The sequence below is a fragment of the Musca domestica genome, unplaced genomic scaffold, assembly GCF_030504385.1.
Source record: "Musca domestica strain aabys unplaced genomic scaffold, Musca_domestica.polishedcontigs.V.1.1 20, whole genome shotgun sequence".
In the NCBI taxonomy this organism is placed as follows: Eukaryota; Metazoa; Arthropoda; class Insecta; order Diptera; family Muscidae; genus Musca; species Musca domestica.
This window is the reverse complement of record NW_026712250.1, coordinates 5,092,466-5,111,844: the sequence shown is the minus strand read 5'-3', so window position 1 is coordinate 5,111,844 and position 19,379 is coordinate 5,092,466. Positions and strand designations below refer to the sequence as shown.

The following is a 19,379-nucleotide window of genomic DNA, read 5'->3' as shown; positions in this document are numbered from 1 at the left end:
GAACTGTACGGTCATGAGAACACGTCTTGCAATGAGAGAGGTTTGTCGAGATTTAGTGTGGCTTCTTTCTTTATTATATTTACATTGTATCTCTCTTAAGACTAAGTAAACATTTTATGACTTCTTAAAGATTAAATTAAATGAAGTACCTTCTTTAAAAAAAATCATTAAATGTTTATTTAGTCCCCAGGGAGCATAGTCATTATTGTTTATCTTTCTTCTTTGAATGTAATTTGATACTCTCTGTAATGATTTGTCAAGTGTAGCTCTTAAAGTAGTGACAATGAAGTTGAATGTTTCTAGTGTTGCCAACTAATTTAAACAAGAAAGGGCGCCATATGAAGTCGTGTTGTTTAATTTTTCTAATTGGAGTATTTCATAACATTGTGTTCTGTTTAGTTCCCTCCAAAAATTAATACAACATTCTATTCTCTGAGAGGATTTGTTAAGTGTAGCTCTTTAAGAAGTAACAATAAAAAGGAAATGTATTTAGTGTTGCCAACTTATTTAAATAAGAAAGGGCGCTACATGAAATCATATCTTTGTATGAACTATCAAACAAATCGAGTTCGAGTTGAAAATTTGGAATGAAAAATTATTCAAATTTGTAAAAATTGTTGAAAAACGCATATTATAATAACCTTCTATTGACGTCGCATAAGAAAACATATAAAAATCTACTTATATTTGAAAAAACATTTTTTTTTGGATTTTTAACATATCAATGTTCCCAAGCGTTGATGCATCTACCTGTATTCTTCTACCATGCTATCTACCTAACCTGCATGAGTGCAGCATATCAAATTCTCCCAACTAATCCAATTAAGAATGCAACACACTTCCAGTTTATTGACTTCATTATGCTCAAGCGATACCAATTGGGAGAGATATGAATGTAAACATGCTGGAAAGTACTGGAATATTTGTTTAAAATTCCAGAAACCAAAGAATTTCTTTTTGTGTTATGTAACGTGTCTGAGCGACGAATTATGTTATGGTATCTCGTTTAACATGTGCCAGATACTCCAGATACTCGTTATGCCATTTCAATGGTTATATACCGGTTTTATGTTGTTGACGTACAGTGCAATGCGTTCGTAAAGATTTCGAAAAATCATAGTTTTTTTGGGTATTATTTGATTTATTTAACCTTAATTTAGCATTATTACAGCGTGCCACACTCCTCATGTAACTGGGGAGTGAAATATGACCCACATTTAATGACAAGTACTTACATGAACATGTTTACATTTCTACTTAGCAGGCATATGACAATGTCAATGGGTCTCTGAGTACACAATGACTACTTCGATAGGGCAAACACTCTCTTTCACATGATGAGAATGAATGGTGTCCATCTCTGGGTCACTATTTTGGTATGAAAATCTAATTTTATAAATAAACAGTTGAATCAGCTGTTAAGGCATGGTAGAATTAAGGAGGTAAAGTCATGTAATCATATGTTTAAAATTTGTTTTCAAAATTATTCATTTGACATGTCATTGTCAAAATTGGTATTTCTAAATCTATTGAATATATACAAATCAGAGATGGTAACCTGTTTTCTAAGTAGTGAAATTTGACAAGGTAAATTACAGAAAATTCAGAGATGGGTATGCTTATTTGTTTATTTTTTCAGATACACTTTGCCTTTATGGATCTTTTTCATTGGCTGTTTAACCATCTGCCATCGTCATTTCAATATTTCAACAAACCTAACAACGACGTAATTTATTGTCATAGGTCTTTTGTTATTGTTGTTAAGAGGGTTGGTTACTTCATTATCAGCATCTAGCAAAATTTTCCTTACATTTTTGCCAATATGCTGCCGAAACAACAAATAAGGGTGTACGTGCGTACTTCCAAATACACACAACTTACTACAATGGCCACGGGCAGAGTATGGCTCGGCCGGAACGTACACATGTTTTAAAACATAAGACGAATTTAACTAGAACGCAAAATATTTAATTTCTCAGCCATGGAAGGAGGGGGAAAGATAGTGAGGGTGATAGAAATTAAAAACATGCTGTTTAAATATCAAAATTGAATTATTTGAAAAAATTCCCAGATTATCTTTTACAAATTTCATAAAAAAAATATATAACTAACAATATTTATTTTTTTTCTTATCACTTTGAGAACCAAAAACTAAATATAATATTTTTTCTGTGATCCATTGAGAAAGTTCTGTGTTGTTTATTTGTATTGTATATAGTTTACAAAGGTCTGGCCGGCACTATAATGCAAGATAAACACACATAAATAAATTTCAACATAATTTGGCCCTAAAAACAACGACCTCTGCAATAAAACAACAACAACGACACCACAGACGAACGATATTTAGTGTTTTATTTATATTTTATTTTTTATTTACACAAGATTTATAATTTTGTTTTCATTTCTTTTGGAGGCAAAATATATACCCCATGTTTGTTTAAGAACAAGAACAAGACATAATGACAAGTGTCTGTTGCTTTAGTACTTCTCCAATGTAAAGTTGTCAACATGAGAACTTGTTGTTGAGAAATCGAGAACACTCTAGATTTGAGAGATGAAACGTGTTGACAAAGAGTGAGTTACAAAAGGAAATCAGGAATTGAGAGAGACGCGGAATTCTCTGTTGTTTTGGTGAACATCTTCATTAAAAGGAACTGTAAAAAAGCGCCAAAGTATTTGTCGTTACGTGAGAGGGAGAGAGAGAGAGCTCCCCATCTTTGTGTTGTGGGATTTTAATGATTCTAAGGAAATAATAAGACTTTTATGCAAAATCTAGAAGCTTCAAAACTTCTTGTACATTGGGTAGACTCTATTAACCTTTAAAAGGGGAAACTCTTAATCCTTGACATTATATCTATGAATTGTTGGGAAAAGGGTTTTCAAGATAAAATACTTCGAGAGGAATATTTGTGCTCCATTATAGTATGTTTACATTAGAGCACTTTACAGAGTTAAACTTCATTATGAGGATTAATTGACGTTTATTAAATGGCTATCGTAGAAGAATACAGGGGACAATGGACTGTCAAACCAATTTTGGAATTGAAAATGTTGAATGAAAAATTATTTAAATTTGTAAAAATTGTTGAAAAACAGGAATTATAATAACCTCCGAATGACGTCGTATAAGAAAAGATATAAAAAATATATAAAAATTATAACATTTTTTTTGACATATCAATGCTCCCAAGCGTTGATGCATCTACCTATATTCTTCTGCCATGATACAAGTTTCTATGTTATTCCCATTGAAATTAACCACATTAAATTTAACGAACCGATCTATTAGAGTTAAAAAGTGGAATATGCCTACGTGAAATATCATTCCAAAAAAGAAAACCTACTGCAGCGTTCCAAAATATTTGTTTTGACAATTTCTCATTCAAGATACCATGCATAGATTTATGGTTAATTTGTACGTGCTAAGTGTGGCTAATCTATAAAATTTTTGGGAGGCGACACCTACTTGATTAAAAATGTCCATCACGTTCAGAATAATTAGAAAATACACGGGCGTTGTTTGGTTCAAAACATGTCTTTGTTTACAATTTTTAACGGAAAGTAATTAACAGTCCAAAACATTACGGATTTACTATCTACAAAAAAAGGGGCCCAAAATAGACCTAAAACACCCAAAACAACGCATGTGACGTCAAATGTAATTGCGGAAGATGATATTTTTGAAAAAATAATATTTTTTTAAATTCCATATTCATAGAAGGAAGTTAAATGATTGAAAGGAAAATTTATAAAAAAATGGCAATTATTCTTGATCAAATTTTAAAAATAAATTTAATGTTCCAGCGATAAGTTCAGAGAACTTGTGTTTTCTTTGTTGCTTGAAGACAATGGTAAACAAAAAAGGTGGGGAAAATCAGGAATTTCCTTTATGTATCAATCAATCTGTCACCACAGATTTCATTCGTAACAAATTTGATTGTTTCAAAGAGAAGGCCTGTCATTTAGGTAAATGATCTCCCAAAACAAAGAGAGAGAGAGAGAGAGACAATAAGCATAAATGCCATTAAATTTTAGAGACTTGAAAATAAATGTTAGATTTTTAAATTTTAAAACTTGTTCTATTTTCCAAATTAGTTTTTTTTTATTGTAAATCTATCAAAAAATGTATTAAAATGTGAATGATCACGTATGATGTTAAAAAAATATGAGTACGTGTGTTTGTTCACCTAAACATGTTTGTTTCATTATTTTATGACGTTATTTTGTTCTACATTTGAATTCCAAAGAAAATTCTCACAATAGAGGGTAAACGTGAGCAATGTCGTCTCATCACCTTACCTCTCTTTAAAACAAATGACAATTTGTAATCGTCATCGTTGTTGATCTATTTTACGCTTGACGCTTCATTGCGTAGCCAAGTAGCCGGGCCACACGTTATTGTTTATGTTTTTAATTTAAGAATTTAATTGAAAGTAAAAACACAAAACAATATGAAATAGAATACTACAGGAGACCCCAAACTAAATGGTGATAAAGACCAATGAGGTATGGTGGAGGTAAGAAGCGGCAATGTGGCCTGGAATGGGGCCTTAAAAGAAACAAATTAAATGAGAAAATGTCATTGGGAATATTTTATTTATTTATTTATTTATGTATTTATTTATTTTTTATTATTCTTTTTTTTTTTTTTTTGAAAAATCCATCTCTGCATTTTTTGTAATTTAACTTCAAAAAAAACTGGTTCCCATCTCTGATGTGTGTACGTGTATACAATGGATTTGTAAATATAAATTTTGACAATGAGATATTGTCAAATGAATAATTTTGAAAACAATTGTAAACATATGAGAGCATGACTTTACCTTTTTAATTCTACCATGGGAAAATTTTTGAAAAAATCATAATTTTAAATAAGCATATCCATCTCTGCATTTTCTGTAATTTATCTTGTCAAATTTTACTTCATTGAAATTAGATTCCCATCCCTGATTTATATTCGTCTACGTTTTGATATAGCCACCATATAATGGTACCTCCCGATATTCTATATTTTGATGATTTTAGTGACATTATTTATTCATCGGAATTGTTTCAAATTACGTATTTAGAGTTCGTAATGGGAACTACAGTCTGTGACAGAAAATTGCATGTGCAGGTGCAGGACTTTGTATAGGCCCCTTATATCAGTACCTCCTAATATTCGGTATTTTGATGATTTAAGCGACATTATTCACCGAAAATGTTTCAAAATTGGTATTTGAAGTTCGTAACAGATACTACAGCCTAAGACAGAAAATTGTTTGTGCAGGTCTACATATTCGTATAACCCCCATATAACGGTATCTCCCGGTATTCGGTTTTTGATGATTTCAGCGACATTATTCACCGGAATTGTTCAAAATTTGGGATTTTTTAGTTCGTAATGGATACTACAGCCTATGACAGAAAATTGTCTGTGCAGGTCTTTGTCTTCGTATAGCCCTCATATAACGGTATCTCCCGATATTCGGTATTTTCATGATTTAAGCGACATTATTCATCGAAATTATTTCAAAATTGGTATTTGAAGCCCTCATACAACCGTATCTCCCGATATTCGGTATTCACCGATTTTTTCAAGTTTCGCGTTTGAATATTATAATTTGCCTATGCAGGTCCACGTCGTCGTATATATAACGGCTACATTCGGTATTTTTAAGATTTTAACAGAATTTTTAACGGTTTTTATATTTTTTTTTTTTTTGAAAATTGTCTAATTCGTTCCATATGGTGGAGGGTATTTAAAGTTCGGCCCGGACGAGCTTACAGGCTTTTACTTGTTTTTTTTTTTTTTTGAACCATAGTATTTTTTTTTAATATTGTTAAGCATTTTCAAATCTAAAAATTTTAATGGCTAAAAGTTCTCTCTAGAGAAAATTATGGTTGAAAAAAAATGTTTCCATAAAATATAATATAAATCGGACCAACAAGGCCCCGTGACGATCTTGGCGCCCAATTGTGCATAAACTGGAACTTCTTCTTTTTAGACCAACTTTATCTTTTATGAAATTCTGTAACAAACAGAACCCATGCGCTAGGCATCGATAGTAAAGTTCTCGAAAAGGAAAAAACATTTCGAAATTTACAACGGTAAGTTAATTCATTTTCGTTTTTCTTGTAAATAACGACGCTCCATTTTTTATACTCTTTAAACATTTCCTAATCAATCTTCAAATGTTGATGTTTTTAATTATTTTATTTACCATATCAATGTGGCGTTGCGGTGGTAAACAAAAACCATGCCCATATTTATGTTTGTAAGTTGTTTACATGGCTACGTGTGTGCGTGGAGCATTTTTATGGCACTCCAAGTGAAACAGAGTGTTTGTTTTTGTTTTTTTTTTATTCTAAAGTAGACTGTTTGTTGTTGTTTAATTTTAGATCGAAGGTCAGCCGGTTTCGTTTTTGGTGGTGAGCGCACGTGTACGTGTGTGTTTCCATCAGTAAGGGATCTTCACTGCTTAAGAACCCTTTCTCATTAATGCTCTTTAAATGACTGAAAAGCTAAGAACATTGTTTTGTAAACAAAAACAAAACATGTTGGTGAATTATTGTTTTGTTTTGATCTATATTACTTCCCCATTGTTTTTTTTTTTTTTTTCGATTTATGAAATGGCAATTTGTTTTGAAGGTCGTGGTAATGTAAAAACAAAATTGTAAACAATTGTGCTTTTCAAGGGTAAAGGCGAGTGAAAAATCTTCCATAGAAGACTTATCGCAACGTCTTAATACTGGCAAAATTTAATAACGTCACATGGATTCTTGTTTGAACTGGACAATAACTCATGAAAAAAAATTATTTGCATAAATAGCACTGCACTTCTCTAACAGGAACTTTTTTATGGCCATGCAGCAGTATGATTTTGTCATAGTTAGTCTTACTCGATTTTATAATTTTCTTTAATTGAAGATTGATCTTTGGCATTTGTCGAAGGAAATAGATAATTTTTCTTTCCTTTCTTCCCAATCCAATTATCATATTTGAAGCAGAATTGTAACTGTTTAGTCTGTTTAAATGTAATGTATAACAATAGATTTCTATTATTGATATTTAGCAAATTGTCCGACACCTTATATTTCCTGCATGTCAGGATGAGAAATGGAACACTTTGTATTTCATTTCTCTCTGGCTATAATTTATTTTTCCTGGCTATACGTGATATATGTAGAAATTGTGTGTCACCCTGTGTGTGATATCGTCTGTTATCAATTCTGTGTGACTACTTTTGGTGTCCCATTTAAACTCTTTTTTAAACAGCAGTTGTAGTTTTAATAACAATAGTTGTGTTCCAGTACTTTTTTAGTAGTAAAACTAGCAGAAGAGAGAACAGTTCGAAATGTCATTCTCATTTAGATTTGCTCAAAAAATAAGGGAATGGAAAATTAGCAGAAATGCGATAAAATGTCAAAATTCAAAATTCCAAAAGTAAACAGCCTAAATCGGACTGGTGAAACCTTACTGAAAAGAGCGCCAACATTTAAGAAATGAGTATTGAAGACGATAGGTTAAAATTAATAATTTATAATAATAAATAATAATCTGATTCCTCATTCAGCCAGTCCTCTTCACTGCTGGAATCATCCAAAAGTGAAAAGTTGAAAAGTTGCTCCATATTTTCTCTTTTTGTTTTTTGCACGACAAATATTAGTTTTTCCTTTAGTTTTCAAGTTGATCATTTTCTTTATTGAAATGTATCAATACATTTTTCAACCTTGTTAGCCCTGCCAATTAAATGTCAAATTTACAATATGCACATTTCTGCTCGGCCAAATTCATGTAGCTAAAACAAGCAGAAATGTGCACCACTCAGTGCCATTTTTTCTCGAGAGAGCTGCAAGTTTTGCTAGTTTTTGGAGTACGGGAACGCGTTGTAGCAGAATTAGTGCTAATTAGTACTAATTTGCAGGTTCTGGAACACAACTAATATGTTTAAATAAAGTGAATTGTAATGCCGTAATAGATGCAAAAGTGTACGACAATCCATAATAGGAAATATCAATTAAATGTGAATACCAAAAAAAAGATGAAAACGTTTACTTTCCAAAATAACAGTTTATCAAATATTTCGTAGGCAATTTCTCGTATGTGAGAAAAATAGAGGAATTCTGTGTGACCACTTTTAAAAAGTAAACATGGCACCATTTTTACCATTTATAATGGTTTTGGTATCCGATTTATACGCTTTTTTAAACAGCAGTTGTAGTTTAAATATTAACGCCACAAAAATTATATAGTAAATTTTAATGCCGTAATATATGCAAAAGTTTACGACATTTAAACGTAATCCATAATGGAAAGATATCAAATGTTTGTGAATATATGAACAAGACATGACAAGATTTCCTTTCTAAAATCATTCGTGTGCAATTTCTCAACTTGTGGGTGAGAAGATAGAGGAAAAGCCTTCACCAAATTTTAAAATTTACGTTTTGAAACAGTTTAGCATCTAACATAGATTTTTACTGTTATTATAACCCCAGATATCAACTTATTGTGAATAATTTAATTTAATAATTTAATTTTCCAGTAATAAGAAAATTTTTCTAGTAAAATTTTTGAATTTTTGGAAGCAGAGGCAGCTCATTCTACTCTCTCTGCAGTGCCTCTCGTTTCATTATTTTATTTTGTGTGTACGGCTGTCAGCTGTTAATGTTGTTTGTCGTGAGTATCAATTTACAGTGAATTGTAAAGAACTGTGTGTCTGCCCCCCATTTGTAAACAAAAAAGTCTTACGATCTAGAAAACACTTTTTGTTGTCTTTCGTTTCAGTGTTGCCATATCGCAGTGTTCTTTGTTCGTTATTTCATTTCTTTTCTCAGTAGCGTCGTTAATATTTTAGGTATTTTATATATAATTCGTATAAAATTTATTGCAAAAAACATGAAGATGTGTTAAACAAATGTGTATGTGTAATTGTTGTAATTGTGCGTGCTAAAAAATAAAATATAAAAAAGCATATTCTTTTTTTTCTTACAGTGTACGCATGTCAGCTGTTATTAAGTTTGTTTATCGGGAGCTATCACTTCACAGTGAATCGTTCCGTCTGTCCGGTCTCCAAGTTCCAAAGGAGCATCAGATCACTACTTGTCGACAGAATGAGCAAGTTCGACTTCGATCTTGATGGAAATACCGATGAGGATTTCTTTGGAACCCTTACAGGGTAAGTAGCTCACACACTGAGGAATATCTTTCTAATTTTTCCAAATTGTTTTGCAGTGATAAGAAATCCTCAAAACTGCAACAACTATTTGTTGACGATGATAGCCCTGATGAGCGACAGCAATCGTTGAAATACAAAAGACCCAAAGCCAAAGATTTAAAGCCAGCAAGTAATGAAAATCCCAGCAGTAGCAAACAAGGCCAACAATTGGCTCCACCTCTTTTGGCGAAAGTTGTAACAGTTTACCGGCAAGGAGAGCTATTGGGAAAGGTTGGTTTGGCATTGACAAAGAATCCAGACAATGAAGATTATAGTCTTTTACTCTACAAATCCAAAAGTCAAGTGTTGGTCACCCTGAATTTGCCCCGCAACGAGCAACTGTTGTTTAGACAGCAAAAGTACTGGCAATTCTATGATGCTGATAAGGAATATTGGAGTTTTAGTTTCGATAATCCACCAGATGAAGAAGAGTTTCAAGAAAAATTACTGAGATGTGGTCATACGTTTAAAGAGAGTGAGACGGCGAGCACAGAGGAGGACAAAATTAGTGATGAAAACACAACTTTAAAAGAAAGTAGTCATGTTAATTTGCCTGATGTCCCTGACAAGCCCTGCCCAGCGGATTCCAAAAATGCCTTGATACAACGCATGGCCAAAATGGGACAACCTTTGCCCAAGCTATCATCCAATGCCCTGCAGACCACCACAGAATTTAGTGATTCCTCCGATACGGAGGTAATTAAAATGCCATTGCCACCAAAACCCAGTATAGCGCCACGAAATAAAATAGCCAACCTGAAGAATAATCAACAAATTATTAGCTCAACACTGGCCTTTAATCCTTCCAATGCATATGCCACAAACCTCATGGAATCCCAGTATATGCAAATGCTGCTAAGCGAGCAGAGAACTCAGGGGACAGAGCTACGCATGAATGTTAACAAATTGGAAAACAAAATTGAAAAGGTTTTGGATAAATTAGATTTAATGGAAAGGTCGAGCGCTGTGGGGGAAGGCAGAGAGAAAAAGCACCGAGATGATGAAATATTGGAATTGGAGGAGAAATTGTTGGATATAAAAAAGGAAAATAGAAAATTAAAACAGCTATTGGAGACAAGAAAAGACGAAAAGGATAGTTTTACGGAAAAATCCAAAGAAATACTCAATGAGTTTAGGGAGGATTTAAGTGATTTGGATATGAATCATTTGAGGGATTTACGATCAGTTTTAAAATACTCGCTGGAACAAAACAAAAGCCAGCAGGAAAACATTGCCTCCCTGCAAAAGAAACTCAATGAAAAGGAATGCTTGGAGAAGGAAACAAATACGAAATTAGAGAGATTGGAAAGCAATAGCGAAAAACTCTTAAAAGACTTGAATGAAGAAAAACAAAAGGCGAAAGTGCTGGAAGAAGAAAAGACACATTTGCTCAGTGATTATGAAAAACAAATAGAAGATTTAAAACACGAAATAGCTGATAAGACAAAGAAAGATGAGGGAGAAAAAAGCAATGCTTTGGAGGCAACTGTGAAAAACATAATGAATAGTTTATATGCTGATATTTATGAAAAATTGGAAAGCAATAATTTGGAAAATATGGACAAAATTCTGGCCATTGTGGCCAGCTCAATAAAACAACAAACCCTAAAAACATTACAAAAATAACAAGGAATATTCGATTCAAAATGAAAAGTATTTTTTTAATGCAATTTCCATACTACAAATACATATAATCTTATATACATAATTATACATAAATGACTGTATATATATTTACTTTTTTTATTTTGTTTTTGTTTTCTATAATAACATAAGATAATTGTCTGTTAATTAAACATTACGTATTGACGTTACTAAAATGAAGAGACAAGTCTTAAATGGAATTTTCACTTTCTTCTATCGAAAATTGCAAGAACAAATGTATTAAAAAAGATATTAAGTTTGTCATAAATTATTGCTATATTTGATAGGTGGTTTAAAAATTAAATAACTTATACGGTGGTTATATTCAAAATTAAGACTTTGAAAAGACAGTCTTATAAAATGCTAATTGGTTATTATAAATATATTTATTTACTACATCTTATGTATATTGAGGGGTATATACGGTTTCATTCACATTTGAATAAATTCTTTTCAATTGTAAGTACCTAAATAAATAACCAATTTTTCTTGGAAATAATTTCCGTGTCAAGTATGTTTGGATTGTAATGATCGCGTCATTTTTCTTTTTTGTTAATGTCCTATTGTTCAACTACTTGAGTTCTAAAAGAAGCGACAAAAGATCATATTCACTACTTCTTTAATCCGAAAAAGAATCCTCCTCCGAATCACTGGTAGTGTCGGTGGTCTTGTAACGTCTCCTCTTTACTTTAGTTTTCTTGCGTCTCATATTCGGTGTTTCCACAGCCTTACGCTTATATTTGCCTTTCTTTTTCAATTTGCGACCATTTTCATCCGATTCACTTGTTGACGATTCTTCATTATCACTTGAGTCTGATTCCGTGCTGCTATCACTTGATGACGAAGACGTCAGGGAGGAGGAAGACTCTGAACCAGAGGAGGAGGAGGTGGGTGGTGTTGCGCGTTTTTTGTGTTTCTTACTTTTGCTGCTACGTTTCTTTTTGCTTTTATGTTTGTGGCTCTTTTTCTTTTTAGATTTCTTAGTTTTGGAAGATGACTTGGCTTTAGCTGGCTTAGTGCTACTTTTCTTTAATATTTCCGCCTCCTTTTCCTTTAGCTCTTTCATGCGCAGCTCAGTCAATGGGGTTAGGTAATCCAATTCTGAATCCGAACTAGTACTTTCGACATCCAATAGAATCTCTTTGTTGGGATCAACCTGCAGGGATGTAACAAATAATTAAACATCCATAGGTTATTCAAAAAAAAAAAAAATAATAGCTCTAATTACCTTTAAAAAGTTGCGGCATTGATATGTTAAATGCCCGGCATAGCCACATTTTTTGCAGGCTGCCCTCGCGGATTCCTTATTGGGATTTGTCAAGGGAAAACTCATTGTGGGGGATGATTAAGGGATTCTTATGTTCACAGCACAGGCAGAGCCTTAACACAGTTGGACAGCTGGGAAACAGGAGAGTACAAATTAAAGAATCCAATTAATGAGTGCTTGGGGTGAATTTGATGTTTTCTTTGATGACTTTATTATTGAACAGCCTTTGGCTTTTAGGTTCCTCAAAAATGCCTACGAAGCTGTGGAAAATTTTACGTACTTTTAGTGTACTACGAAATACAACTGGATGTCGCCTTCCCGGCTCCTTTGGATTTGTTTCGTGTCCAATTCTGATCAAAAGTAAAAACAATGTGTAGGGTTCTAGAGAAGCGAAAAATTCAGTTTCAGGGTTCTAAAATGTATTCATTGCATGGAACTGTAAATGCCAATTCCAAAAACAAAATGAATTTAAGAGGGAAAAAAGAGTGCCCGACTTTGATGCTAAGTGTTTTATGGACAGTTGCAAGAATGTAAAACTAATTAGACACCGATTGTTCCTTTATGATATCGACAAAAAATGGCAAAATTAGTAGATTTTTATAAGTTCTGATAAAGGACATTAATTTCCTTAAAGTGCAGTGGAGATATGAAGGGTCTATAGAAAAACTAGTAAAAAGCTGTAATGCCATGTTTACATTAGAACTTTTTGTAGGGTTAACCTACTTTGAGAGGATTTATTTGAAGTAAAAGTAATGGATATGACAATTTAAATCCAAATCCAGTGGGTTAACCCTCATATATATAAACGTACTATAAGGGTGTAAGTACATAAGAAGCTTGAATTCATGCCTAGGCATATTTTGTGACATTTCATAAAGGTATTACAGAGCCGCACTAAAAGCCGGCCATCGTTTTCCATTATTATTTGAACTACCATTTGAAACGAATTTAGCAATTATCACTAAAATAAAATCCGTTAAAAATTCTGTTATAATCTTAAAAATACCGAATGTAGCCGTTATATTAAGGTGTATACGAAGACGTGGACCTGAAACAATTCCTGTAAATAATGTCGCGAAAATCATCAAAATACCGAAGATCGGGAGGTGCCGTTATATGGGGGCTTTACGAAGGCGTGGACCTCCATGGAGAATTTTCTGTCATAGGCTGTAGTATCCATTACGAACTTCAAATACCAAATTTGAAAAATTTCCGGAGAATAATGTCGCATAAATCGCCAAAATAACGAAAATAGAGACTATACCAAAACGTGGACCTATATGGTCACTTTTCAATACCAAAAGTCTAAAAATTAATTAACCTGATTTCTCCTTTTCTAGATGCTGCTTCTGTTTTAATCGAATATTTATCTCTTCACATTTAATTTAAATTACTATTCAAATTAATACATTTATACACAGAGATAATGTTTTTATGTAGAAAGTTAGCAACTATTTTGGAATATGTCTTGAAGTTATTTTTTTTTTATAAAATTCGTGTTCCGTGTTATAATTCAATTTTTAAATAAATAAAATATTTACTCGAAAATATAAATAAAATTCTATTCATACCCTGTTTAATATATCCCTCTCTCTGTACTCAAAGAGTACCCAGTTACTGTAAATTACCCATTACTCAACCTTCTCACAACACCATGAAGAGCTGTCAAAAAAATACAAGAAACTCACGAAGAAATAAATAAAAAAATTAAAAAAAATCGAACGAAGGCAAACAAAGAACGGGAAATTATAATTAATAGTGAACTAATTGCAAAAATTGTACAAATCAAACAGTTTACAAATGGAAACATTTCGAAAGCTTCAAGAGATTTGATAAAACAAAAACTAATATCATCAGACCCAAACATTGACGTTGCCGTCGTTGTTTTTGCTGTCGTCGTCGATGTTGGTTGGTTGTCGTTTTAGGGGGATAAGCAAGCAGGCGAATGAATAAAAAAAGAATCATCCATCCAACAAACATGACACAGAGATTACAACAACAATAAAGTAAATTATAAAAATAATAATAACAAAAAAATCCCAAACCATAGCCCCACAGCCAAGCATCAGTCATCAGCGACACGGCACGGCAAGATCGTCATCATCATCATAATTTTTGTGGGTATTTTGGGGCGAAAAAGTAATCGCAGACGTTGGGACGTTGGTGGGAAAGAAAGTTGTGCCATTTGCCTAGCTGTCTGTCTGTCTGCCTGCCTGCCTTAACTAAAATAGACATTAGAATTACTGTTGTGTGCAATAAGCTCGGCCTGTGTGTTTGTCGGTCGGTCTCTGTGGCAAATAAGGGCGTTTGACCGAACCGACCGGATATCAGCAATAATTATTTATGCTCAAAACGTTTGTGCCCAAATTACCACAAACGGAACGACGGAAGACATCGTGTAGCAGTTGTTGTTGTTGTGCGACGGCGGCCTTATTATGAACTTGGTAATGGATCATCAACGTAAGCGCAATACCTTCACCAGTTATGTTGCACCTCCAGCAGGGGATGTTTCTGCCTTGACCGATGATGAATGGAATCTGCCGGGAGATATGCGCGATGTGCATTTGGCAAAACCCCGTCTGTTGCCCAATGAATTGGTGGTGGCCTCTGCACCGGCCTATTTGTTTCCATCGATTGCCCCCATAGACTTGATTGGTGAAGGAGAGGGAGGAGGGGCAAATGGAGGTTCCAAGGAGGCAGTTTTTGGTCTATTAAGTGTCACGAATTTTAAATTGGCCTTTGTTCCTTTGCAGCGGGAATCAACGCTTTCATCTGTTGCATCTTTGGCCCAGGAACATTTACTGCTCTCCCGCAACGATATTACCCTCAATAACATTGATCATGTCTATCAAGTGGCTGAAACCGGCAAAGCTGTCAGTGCCTTACCAGGCAATGTGGGAAGACGAAAAAAGAAACTGGATGCCCAACAGAAACCCATAAGTGGACGCATTGCTGCATTACACATATTGTGCAAGAATTTCCGTTTACTCAAATTCGCTTTTCAGTATTCCAAAGGTGGCAAAGATTGGGGCAAACACATTGCCTCGGCTCTGGCCCGATTTGCCTTTCCCACACGGCATGATCTCAGTTTTGCCTATTGCTATCAGGAACCCTACTACTCAACCCTATCGAAATCCTCGGTTAGTATGTATACAACGAAAAATGATTGGGCGCGGGAGCTAATTCGCTGTGGCACCTCAAATTGGCAGGTGATAAGCTCGGATTCTGAACCATTACTGCAAAATGATCGCCACTCTTCCCGCTACACATTGCCTGCCCATTTCGTCATACCCAAGGCTTGTCCTGTGGAAATGTTCTTGAATTGGACACTGGCCTATTGTGATTCGAGAGCTGTCTTCTGGGTTTATGGCTATGGAAATGCTTCGCTGGTGCGCCTGGCTGAGTTGAAGAACAGTCAACAGGACAACACAACGGAAAATGTAATGTTGGAGAATGTCAGATCGGCCAATGATCGAAAACAGTTACATTTATTGCAACTAACCGACCGCTTGCCCTCCATTTTGGATGTTCACAAGGCCTATGAAAAGCTGCGGCGTATTTGTGCCCCAGAAAGCCCTCAACATTTCTCAGTGGAAGACTCTAAATTCTTGGTATTGCTTGAAAAATCCAATTGGCTGTTTTATGTATCCTTGTGTCTGCGTTATTCCTGCGAGGCAGCTGAGAAGTTGCGCCAAGGTGTCACCTGTGTTCTGCAGGAAACCAATGGCCGTGATCTGTGTTGTGTGGTATCTTCATTGACTCAAATTATTTTGGATCCATTCTATCGCACCATAGACGGTTTCCAGTCTTTGATACAGAAGGAATGGGTGGCCTTGGAGCATCCTTTTCAACGTCGCCTGGGCCACATTCGCCAGCAGGCAGACTCAAATGGGCCGCAGGAGGAAAGTCCAGTTTTTCTTCTGTTCTTAGATAGCGTTTGGCAGCTGCTGCAGCAATATCCCGATGAATTTGAATTCTCACAAACGTATTTAACCACATTGTGGGATGCGTGTTTCATGCCCATATTTGATACGTTCCAATTCGATTGTAATGCGGATCGCCTGAAGGCTGTAAAAGAAAATCAATTGATATTGCGGCCAGTTTGGGATTGGTCGGAGCAGTTTTTGGAAAAAGATAAAATGTTCTTTACCAATCCATTCTATCAAAAGCAAAAGTCGGAAGTACCCTGCAGGAGATCAGTGGCCATACCAGCGGGAGGAATTATGCTGCCCGGTCTGGCCAAACCACCAATTGCTGCCGCTCTGCAACGCTCCACCCTAAGTCCCAATAGCTTTGTGGCCCAATCTTCCATACCCAAAGACCGTTATCTCCAGCCCGATCATCATATGTCCGCCATGGCCATATGGGAACAATGCTATTATCGTTGGATGCCCATTGTCGAGATAAAGCGTGGTGGTTTTCCCCAAATTGAGCTGCAGCATCGTCTTCTCCTCAGCAATGTCTCGAAATTACAAAGATGTTTAGATCTTCAAGAATATGATGATCTACCGGATGTCTACTATGAATTGACCAAGGAAAAGAAACCCCCTGGCGCTGTAATGGCCCCGGGCCAGCATCAGGCATCTGCCGTGCCCCCATCTCCTGAGATTATCGATGGTGTTGAACGTCGTCGTCGCATCTCATTGCCCCACTCTAATTCAGCTGCTGTTGCTGCCCTAACGCCCGAGGGTGTTTCCAGTGTCCTACCCGAAATTTCATCGTTCTTTCCATTTAGTGTAAATACCGGAGAAACGCAACAATTACATGATATCTTATCCAGTAGTCATGAATATCTATTGGAGGGATCGATAATGGATAGGTTATCAATTGCCTAGCCATAGGGGAACATGGTTGCCCCTAGCATGGAATGGAATGAAGAGAAAGTTCTTGGAGCAGAATCGGGTTTCTTTCCTTAGCAAGCAAAGAGGTAAGTGTTGTTGTTGTTGTCGTTTTTTTTTTCTCGATTTGAGTACACTGACATTGTCACACGTTTTTTTTTTTGTTTTTCTTGAAGAACTCAGTATGAATTGTCTATTGGCATTAACATTGCGCAATAAATATGCCATCCCCCACTAAATATAGAAGAATAACTACAGATAAGATATATGTAGGTAGTTATCGTATTTAGAAACAAGATAATGCATACAAAGTTTTATGGAGGGGATATAAAATAAATTTATTAGCCAATATCTAACTGAAAATGGAATTAGATTAAAAAATCACTTTTTACAGAAAACTTTATATTCTAAACCATTTTCAATAAAAAATATAAATTGATTAAGATTTATTTTTTATAAAAAAACATGCTTAGGTGAACCAGTCTTCTATTGAAAACTTCCATTGGTTAATCATATATGTTCTAACCATGGATAAATATTTTTCTTTACAAAAATGTTCATTGGTGATCAAAGCTCTATCCGTTTGAAAATGTGGGTTTTCAATGCCTTTTTTCTGGTGAAAATAAAAAAAAGAAGAAGAATGTCATTGTTGAACAATTGCAAATCATGCAAAGCATCTTTGTCTATTTAACACTTAGCATGGCAACCCTAAAACCTAATGCAATAACACAGATAACGGTTTCATGACATTCCCTGTAAGCAACTCTTGGCAAAAGAGAGAAACAAATAATATGTAAACACAGGACTATTACGATTTGTTAAGATGGCCTAGCCACACATCAAATTTATTTCTCAAAATCACTCCGATTTCGTTATTAGATGAAAAGTAAACAATAAATATGAATAAATGATTGAAATTTCACTTGGGCATTTTGCATACATGCATAGTTTACCAGTAGGCAGGTTAATTTCGTATAGCCCCCATGTAACGGTACCTCCCGATATTCGGTATTTTCATGATTTTAGCTTCGTTATTCACTGGAACTGTTTCAAATTTCGTATTTGAAGTTCGTAATGGGTACCACAGCCTATAACAAAAGTTTTTGTATGCTGGTCCATGTCTTCGTATAGCCCCCATATAACGGTACCTCCCGATATTCGGAATTTTGATGATTTCAACAACTTTATTCACCGGAATCGTTTCAAATTTCGTACTGCTACAGTCTATGACAAAATTTTTTTATGGAGGTCTTCGTATAACCCCCATATAACGGTTTTCATTTAAGTGTTAGTTTTCGGAATTTTTTGAAAATTTTCAAATTCCTTCGAAATGGTGTAGGGTACTAAAAGTTCGACCCGGCCGAACTTAGCTGCTTTTTTACTTGTTTAAAATCATTTTAACCATTTATTTTATCTGCCCATGTTTATCTATTATATTTTTTTATCGATTTTTTATTTATCTCTATCTTTTTTCCATTGCAGATCTAATGTTACCTGGTTACTTGTTATATAAAAAAAATCAATTGGTATAACAATTATACCGACTATTGCTAAACCCTAAATTGCAACATGCATATTCATATGTCATAAGCCAAAATTTATTGAAAATAATCTATATGATACAAAAAAAACGAACTAATACTAATTTAAAAAAAGCTTCAGCGTCGTTTTGAACAAAAATGGATAACCAGCCGCTATATTGAAAAAACAAACGTGGCTAGGTGAAAAAAAAAATCAAATATCAAATGCCTAACTTTCCCCCCTCCAAATTAGGTCGGAATGCGATTTCAAGTATTAAACAATAACAACATTTTATACTAATATATTCAAGATTTTTCTTAAAATTAGGTTTTTTATTCCTCAAAAAAGGGTTTTTGGAGTGCAAAAACAAAATGTTTCCAAAAACAATATATTTTTATACAAAAAGAAAAGCATAGAATACAAAAACCCCAAGAAATATGTGTTTTAGTTTCTTCCTTAAAAAAATATATATATACTATAAAAAAATACAAGCTTGGAACAGGCACCTATTATCATCGTTTTTTTTTTCTATTTTTTAAATAATGCAAATAATATAATAATTTGTTAATGTTTTTATTATTATTATGATTATTATTAAATAGATTAATTTTTAAGTTTTGAAGTTAAACGAAGAAAAAGAATTCACATACCCAATTTACACCTACACACACAAAACACAATGCGTATTTATTACAATATTATTAATATAATTTTTATTCCTTTATTATATACAAAAAGAAACCAACATATTTATAAATGATAAAAGAAAATTCAATATACATAAAATGTATAATAAAACAATTTAAAGCTCTATAATCGAAATAAAAAGTGAATGAAATAAAGGTATTCTATAATGTTTAGTATTTTAATTTTAAGAGGACTTCTAATCGCTCTCAGTGGGAATTT

The 19,379-nt window shown here is 34.1% G+C and overlaps 3 protein-coding genes across 4 annotated transcripts; 2 read left to right on the top strand and 1 right to left on the bottom strand.

Annotated features, from left to right (window-relative positions):
* The first annotated feature begins 9,005 nt into the window (after positions 1-9,005).
* LOC101900957 (centrosome-associated protein CEP250) lies at positions 9,006-10,936 on the top strand. Its single transcript, XM_005180329.4, has 2 exons — positions 9,006-9,164; positions 9,221-10,936. The coding sequence occupies exons 1-2, from the start codon at positions 9,100-9,102 to the stop codon at positions 10,827-10,829; spliced, it is 1,674 nt and encodes a 557-aa protein (XP_005180386.2). The 5' UTR covers positions 9,006-9,099; the 3' UTR covers positions 10,830-10,936.
* LOC101901135 (protein SREK1IP1) lies at positions 10,839-12,508 on the bottom strand. Of its 2 annotated transcripts, none has more exons than XM_005180331.4 (3): positions 12,395-12,508; positions 12,076-12,227; positions 10,839-12,003 (listed from the first exon to the last, which is right to left on the bottom strand). In XM_005180331.4, the coding sequence occupies exons 2-3, from the start codon at positions 12,178-12,180 to the stop codon at positions 11,467-11,469; spliced, it is 642 nt and encodes a 213-aa protein (XP_005180388.2). In that variant the 5' UTR covers positions 12,181-12,227; positions 12,395-12,508; the 3' UTR covers positions 10,839-11,466. The 2 variants fall into 2 exon arrangements, with proteins under 2 accessions (XP_005180388.2, XP_058978349.1); XM_059122366.1 differs by having other exon boundaries at positions 12,076-12,245; positions 12,395-12,507.
* Positions 12,509-13,749: 1,241 nt separating this feature from the next.
* On the top strand, positions 13,750-18,664 carry LOC101901410 (myotubularin-related protein 10-B). Its single transcript, XM_005180332.4, has 2 exons — positions 13,750-17,041; positions 18,435-18,664. Exon 1 carries the CDS (start codon positions 14,550-14,552, stop codon positions 16,947-16,949), a length of 2,400 nt encoding a protein of 799 aa, XP_005180389.2. The 5' UTR covers positions 13,750-14,549; the 3' UTR covers positions 16,950-17,041; positions 18,435-18,664.
* Positions 18,665-19,379: the final 715 nt, after the last annotated feature.

Excerpts from the sequence above, each read along its gene's own strand:
- LOC101900957 (XM_005180329.4), top strand. The coding sequence starts at position 9,100 with ATGAGCAAGTTCGACTTCGATCTTGATGGAAATACCGATGAGGATTTC. Across the intron at positions 9,165-9,220 it reads TTCTTTGGAACCCTTACAGG|TGATAAGAAATCCTCAAAAC; the intron begins GTAAGTAGCTCA and ends ATTGTTTTGCAG.
- LOC101901135 (XM_005180331.4), bottom strand. The coding sequence starts at position 12,180 with ATGAGTTTTCCCTTGACAAATCCCAATAAGGAATCCGCGAGGGCAGCC. Across the intron at positions 12,004-12,075 it reads AATGCCGCAACTTTTTAAAG|GTTGATCCCAACAAAGAGAT; the intron begins GTAATTAGAGCT and ends ACATCCCTGCAG.
- LOC101901410 (XM_005180332.4), top strand. The coding sequence starts at position 14,550 with ATGAACTTGGTAATGGATCATCAACGTAAGCGCAATACCTTCACCAGT.